The 7,612-nt window shown below is 41.2% G+C and overlaps 1 protein-coding gene across 1 annotated transcript; it reads right to left on the reverse strand.

The window, feature by feature from the left end:
* Positions 1-1,374: 1,374 nt before the first annotated feature.
* Positions 1,375-7,170, reverse strand: LOC308081175 (tudor domain-containing protein 7B-like; the record flags this gene model as incomplete). Its single annotated transcript, XM_080457568.1, has 3 exons — positions 7,083-7,170; positions 5,155-5,361; positions 1,375-1,519 (listed from the first exon to the last, which is right to left on the reverse strand). Coding segments are annotated over exons 1-3 (358 nt in total), but the record flags the coding sequence as incomplete, so codon positions are not given.
* Positions 7,171-7,612: the final 442 nt, after the last annotated feature.

Below are 7,612 nucleotides of genomic sequence, written 5' to 3' on the forward strand. Positions count from 1 at the left end.
TCCAAATACAAAAGTACAAAATAAAGCTAATTACAAATGCATTCTTACTTGAGTTGTTATCCATGACTGACTGACTCTACAGCGGATGTGTCTGCCTCTCCTTACTGTTAATCTCTAACTCTAACTTGCTGAACAAACTTCCAGAAAACTGCAGCAGGTCTGCTTACTCTTATTTCTTTTAAAACACAACTAAAGACCTTTCTGTTTGCCGCTCCCTTTATTTGAGTTACAGTACCTTTCTTTTGTTTTCTTTTTCTTTCTCTTCTGCACTGTAATTGTATCACGCTTGTGTCACGCTTGTGATAATTAACAGAAAAGATTATTTATTGCGTAGTGGACCTTTGTGAATAATGGTACTGTACCTTGGTTACGCCCAAGTCTTTTACCTTTATAATGTAATGATCAGTGTTCATAATCATTCAGCCAATAACACAGTGGAACTCAAATCGCTCACACAACGTCTTATACAACCGTCCACTGTGTTGTGCAATAAAACACCAAGCAGCTCTGCAGAAGTAAGCCCCAAAATATCCATGTAATTTGATAGATCTAATTGTGTGTTCTCCAATGAAGGTGCACAAAAGGAGCTCTCTTTATTAAGGCGGCACGTTGTCCGAGACCAGTGGTGTAAAGTAACCAAGTACATTTACTCAAGTACTGTACGTAAGTAAACTTTTGAGGTATTTTTACGTTACTGGAGTATTTCCAATTTCCAGTACTTTTACTTCTACTCCACTACATCTCAGAGGCAAATATTGTACATTTGCTCCACTACAATTATTTGAAAACTTGAGTTACTAGTTACTTTGTGGAATTTGATTATATACATTTCGGCCATTTGAAAATAGCAGATCTACAAGCTCACAACGCGTCGCGATGCGACGCATTGTGAGCTTGTAGATCTGCTATTTTCAAAGGATTTTTATACATTTTATACATTCGAAAACTTCTTTTCGAATGTAATTCTGCATAATAAGTATACTTTCTACTTTTGGTACTTTAAGTACATTTTGATACCATGTACTTATACTTATGTACTTTACTCAAATAAATGTTGAATTCCGGACTTTTACTTTACTTTTTCTTCTGATTTTCTGTTTCCAAATGAGTGGAGGTACTTCAGTGGTCTACTGGCAGTGTGCACAACACATTTGCTACTGATAGGTCCAGCGGTTTGTACGATTAGCTCCAGATGCACAGACACACAGACACACAGACACACAGACACACAGACACACAGACACACAGACCCCCTTTTGGACGGCTAGCCTCCTGCAGAGCCACGGCGCACATTTTCAGCGGGGATCGTATGATGCAGAATAAATGGCCAGTTCCACAAACAGCAACGCTTTGCATTTTGACTTGAATTCTCACCGTTGAGGACGAGTGGCGCAGCTCGTTTCACCCGCATCTGTGTGTTGACCATCTGGGGCCGCCCGGTCTTCTTGGAGCTCCGCTGGCGAGCCACCACCTTGGCCACGTGGGCCGTCTCACTGGCCACCGAGGCCAGGTACACCGCCTGGAGAGAACACAATACAGAGAGGGTGAGCGTGACGTGATGCGGGGACAGCAGTAGGCCTGTTACAATTATTACATAATCGCCTATAAGCAATTATTTGAGATAATCGCAATTATTTGAGATAATCGCAATTATTTGAGATAATCGCAATTATTTGAGATAATCGCAATTATTTGAGATAATCGCAATAATTGTTTACATAAAAGTAATATCTGTTGTGAATGCCTGGTAGGTGGAGCTGGAGGCCATCAGCTCTGATCTGGAGCACCTGAGCCTATTGCTCTGAGGGCTTTTAAAAGCAGTCCTCTTTCGGTCAGATTCTCTCTTATCCTCTCTCCCCAGTTTGTTTGTTAACATACCTTGGTTTACACCTTACAACATTCACACTGCACATACACTCGCACCCATACACTGCCTTCACACTGATGCTCATTCATATTTACTGACGTGTTATGTTTGTTGTTTAGTTAGTTTATCTTTAAATAATACATTTTATACACTTTTAACTGTGCCTGTGTCTCCTTTTGTTGCAACCTTGAGTCAGGTTGTAATAATAGTCATATTTTTTTAGCTTGTAGATCGTCTATTTCCACTATTCAAGTTTTTTATAAAGTATAAAGGTTAGTAAATTATGTAAGTTATTTGTAATATCTGCCCTGTGCACCTTTTGTTCACGAATATTCACAATGTTTACGACAAAAACGCAATTAAATGGTTAATCGCAATTATTTGAGCGACAATTAATCGTTAATAAAATGTCATAATGTTGACAGCGCTAGACAGCAGTGTAGCAGACCCATGCAGAATCAGTGCATGGGGTCAGTAAGCTCTGGCTGCCAGATAATCATTTTTGTCATCGACCTCATGGATCTTTGCTGTTGTCATAGTAACCAGCGTTTTAGATGACTTGGATTTAACCACTTGAGTCCTATTTTTTATGCTTAGTTATAGGGCAGTGTTTCACAAAACAGTGAAAATAGCAGATCTACAAGCTCACACTAGATTTTTTTGGGGGGGGGAATCTAAATGAAATGAACATTTTCAAATTAAAATCTATAATTATATATTAATTATAATAACACAATAGGGACACCATGGGTTGAAAGTGAAAGTGGTTAGTGCCAACCCGCACTGACTTTGAACTGAGGCAATGGCTAATGATTTCATTCTAAAAACAAGCAAGACCTTTGCACAACTACAAAACTACAGGTACGTTGGAGTATAGACCAGTGGTTCTCAAACTTTTTCATGTCAAAGACCCCCACAATGTTATGAATTTGGCTGCGGACCCCCATCTTCAAAATATGTTGTGCCAGGGTCCTCCAGAAGCAAAGATTTGAGTAAAAAAAAAAGCACATCCACAAGCTCTTATGAGCTTGTATATCTGCTATTTTTGAATAGCCAAGGTATAGAATATGGTTAAAGTGGTTAAAATTAGTGTGACTGGCTCACTTAATTATAATGGGGCCACAGTGGGGACCCCTTGGAACCATCCCCCAAGGACCCCTGGGGTCACCCGGCCCCACTTTGAGAACCAATGGAGTATAGACCAAGGGCTGATCAACGCAGAAGAAAAGCTCCCACAGTCCATCAAATGCAAAAGAAAATAAGGTTTTAATGTGAAACACAACGTTTTGGGTCCGGAGAGCTTCATCAGGTTATCTATTTATAACCAAGATAACCTGATAAACGTCTCCGACCGAAACGGTGTGCTTCACATTAAAACTAATGTTCTGAGGTAAGAGGCTATTTTTGGGATGGATTCTATCTAGACGGCATTCTGAGCGCACACCTCTGAGACGAAGACAGTTTCATGTGGGGAGAACTGGCGAGAGAAGGTGTGTCAAGTGTATGTGCGTCTGCTGCCACGCGTACGTTTGGGTGTGGGCACATGTGCTTGCATATGTTTTTGCACCATGCAATGTGAATTAATTAACCCATTAAAAAATGCATCTCTGTCATTTTTAGATTTCTTTGGGCTATTCAAAAATAGGCAGATAAACAAGCTCATAGCTCATGAGCTTGTAGATCTGCAATCTTTTGGGGAAAAACGTGGAAAATGTGTGCAAATATTTGAATATATTATTTTTAAAGTTTTTTTTTTAATGTATTTGGCCGTGGACCCCCATCTCAAAATATTTAGTTCCAGGGACCCCAGAAGTTGTAACAGAGTTAAAAATGTTCGCTTTAAAAAATATATATTCAAAGATTTGCACACATCATTCACTATCTAAAATAGCAGATCTACAAGTTCATAGCGCGGCACTCGGTGCGCGCTATGAGCTTGTATATATCTGCTATTTTTGAATAGCCAAAGAAATCTTAAAATGGCACAGATGCGTCTTAATGGGTTAAACATCCATCCAAACATGAATTCAGCACCTTGTATTCAGTCCACTGATAATCCATCCAGCCAACACGTAGGCCCTATGTAATTTATGTAAAATGTGTCAAAATGTGAATGTAACATGAATGTACATTTTTCGCATTCAGGGGCAATCCGAGTGGTTAGGGTGAATATTATAAGGGCATTTGCCCTTACATTTACATTTCATGTGTGTCTCCCTCCACTTTCACTGTTAATGAAAGACTTGATAGAATAACTATCACTCAGTCCATACTTCTATCTAACCATCCATCCAGCCATGGAAAGATTAAGTGGAAGAACTGTGTAGTGTGAGTTTATTGAAAGATGTAGTGTGGCGTGGGTAAACGTACCCAGTCAACCATCCTTCACCATTACATTCCATATCCATCATACATCATCTATCCTTCCATCCTTCTATCCATGATCCAGAATAGAACGATCCATCCACTTTCACTGACAAAGGCCTGATAGTAATAACTGTCATTCAGTCCATCCTTCTATCTAACCATCCATCCATCCATGGAAAGATTAAGTGAAAGAACTGTGGAGTGTGAGTTTATTGAAAAGTGTAGTAGTGTGTGTAAATGTCCATCCGCCCAGCCAGCCAACCATCCATTACCACAACATTCCATAATCGTACTTATGTCCATCCATCTATTTATCCATTTATATTATGTTTTCGCCCATGTCTGTCTGTCTCTCTGTTTGTCTGTCTGTCTGGATCTAATCTCACAAACTGCTGGATTGATCAGTGCCAAGGTATTTGTGCTCTTTGCCAGCAGGCCATGGAAGACACTCAACCCAAAGACCATTCAAACCGGCCTCATGGTTGGTGCTATAAAAGCCTACTTTACGTTTTGGCCTTTAAAAAACTCCGCTCTATTTCTTGTCATAATTAGACGTTTTTAACTCTGAGAGTGTACAAATGCGTCATGGGGGGCCGTGGTCAAAATGCATACCAAACTGGGGGGTCCTTGAAATCAAAACGTTTAAGACAGGAAGGACAGGTATAATGTGACTAAGTAAGTAGAGAGAGGCTTATTGTCGGTATCAGCCAAGAATGCAGGATTCTATCCCCGTTTCAATGTGCTAGACGGATTGCTGAGGTGGAGCACAACATCTACCGTCAGCTCCCAGTACTCATACGTTGAGTTGGCGGTGCCCGGGATCGAAATCATGACATTTAGTCCAAAGGCGACTGTTCTACCGACTGAGCTATACCCGGACAAGTGACTAAACATCCACCCAGCCCTTGTTATCCCCTCACCTCTCCAGATCGGTTGCGCTCCACGCGCACCACGGTGGGCATGCTGGCCAGCAGGGAGTCCAGGTGGTTGTGACCCACCAGTTTGTGCGGGATCTGCTCCCCCGTCAGCTCCTTGTACTCCGCCTGCAGGCGGGACAGCGACACTCCGCCCTTGTTGGCCTGGAGCACGGCCCGAAGCATCTTCTTCACCACTTCCACGTCAGCCATCTACAGCAACAACAACAAAGTTGTGGAAAAAAGAAAAAAATTGTGTATCGATACACCGTTTTAACCCATTAAGACCTGAGGCCGATTCTAAAAAAGAATCGTGCCAAGGACCCCCAAAATGATATGTAGTTGGCCGGGAGGACCCCCCCATCTGAAAATGTTTTGAGCCAGGGACCCCCAGAAGAGAAGATCTGTGTTAAAAAACAACAACAATTCAAACACAAGATTTTTCAAAAATTTCAAAGAATAGCAGATGTACTGTATAAGCTCGCAGCGTGGCACGAAGTGGCGCGCTGTGAGCTTGTATATCTGATATTTTTGAGAACCACTGTTCTAAACCACTGTTCTAAATCCTTTTTAGGAGGCAGGTTAAAAATCGGGACACATCAGCTGCATATTTGTCGATAACGAGATTGTCAAAAAAGGTAAATAAAGACCGACATGTTGGCCAAAAGAATATATCAGTCTGGCTCTAAGCACAATACAAACAGTAAATGCAACTTAGATGTGTGTGTCTAGCCTAGAGGTGTGCATAGTTGAACCTTGTGGCTGTGTTTAGCACCCTCTGGTGGTCACATTGGCAGATAGAGTGACATGCATACAAACAGACAGGTAACTATAAATAAAATACAGCAAAAGGAGATGTATTTCTGACTATCCCAAAGGATATTCACAAGCATTAAGGGTCATATACTTGGTTACAAACCGGTGTCGCACACTGATAATAGCTGATCTACAAGCTCACAAGTCGTTGTGAGCTTGTAGATATGCTATTTTCGGCATGCGACACGGCACACAACCAAGTATAAGTCAGGTATTATGCAAAGCTAAAAACTGTCTACCATCTATTATCAAGCCACTGCCAGCAAAGAGTGTGAATTTATATAGGACACACTGTATCATATAACAGCCATAAAATACACTCTGTCAAATATGATACACTGTTGTCACTAGTGTATACATATACTGTGTTATCTTATGTAGTATTTGAATAATTACACTATTTCCAGCAGTATTTGCAGCATTTGCATACTGTTCACATTAGACCTGCACACACACAGAAGTATGCCTGCAGCATACTGATGCAATCCAGTGCCAACAAGCTGGCAGTGTGAACTTGATATTCACCACAGCAGTATAGCTGCAGGTGTATTGGGTTTACCTGAGACACAGTGGTGCTTGTCTGGCAGGTTTTATTTATTTTTCCCCCCTTTTTATTCTAAACACTTCTAAGATTTCCAACTTAACAATGTTGTGTTTTAGCATTTGAATCACAGCCAAGCCCGATATTATGTCATATGCTTCTAATTTGAGCATTGTTAATGTTTTCTTTGTCAACAGTACGTGAGTATGTGGGGATCTCATTTGAAACAGAACTGAAGCCGTTGGCCTTTATGGGCGATCCATTTTAGAGGACCTTGTATTGTAAACTGTACTTCAATGTGCTTTTTCCATCTTTCTAAATAAAGTATTCAATAAATCAAACACATGATCTGCCATATCGGCTAGCCTATTTGAACACTACGAATCAAGTGAATTATTTATCTGGATTGACATTTTCAAAAAGCCTAAAATGAAAAAGTCTAAAATAGGACAAAATAATGATAATAGTAATAGCCATAGAGTATGTACAACATATTCCTGAATCCTAAAGGGACGTGTAGGGGTTCACACTCAGTGAGCAGCAAATCACATGGCAACTTTAAATGGAAATCACTCACACGCATAGGTTTCCCTTTTAAAGAAAGGAAAGGGAAAGTAAACAAAGTTCTGGCTTATAGTTGGGACTCTTGGGAGACACTCCCTCTCAACCACTTCAACTTCAGATCTTGTATAATCAGCAGCCTTGACAACTGCTAGAATAGCCACCAAAATGTTTTCACACTCAAATACACTCTTTAGGGCGCGCTCCCACCAAGAGTTGGCTGGCCGCTGTTTGCAGAATCTGCCAATGCATTGTCAATGCAAATGCGTTGATTCACGCAAGAGCAGATTTTTCCGCCTCTCGCGCAGACCTTGCGTTTATCTGCTCTCCGCGACTAAGCATAAAACTGCTGGAGGCAGGCGCTGATTTTCTCCCTCTGTCCAATCGGGTGAGTCGAAGGCGGACCGTCTCAAGACTCAGGAAGCAACATGGTGCTCAAGGCAGCAGCATAGAGTTGGTGCGGGCTACGGGGAGGCTCCTGAAGAAGGTGAGTGACAGGCGCGACACTCCCGTTTTTTAGAATCCGCTGGCTGCAAAAAACTGTGG

This window comes from Gymnoscopelus braueri, assembly GCF_963280865.1.
Source record: "Gymnoscopelus braueri genome assembly, contig: SCAFFOLD_542, whole genome shotgun sequence".
Lineage (NCBI taxonomy): Eukaryota > Metazoa > Chordata > Actinopteri > Myctophiformes > Myctophidae > Gymnoscopelus > Gymnoscopelus braueri.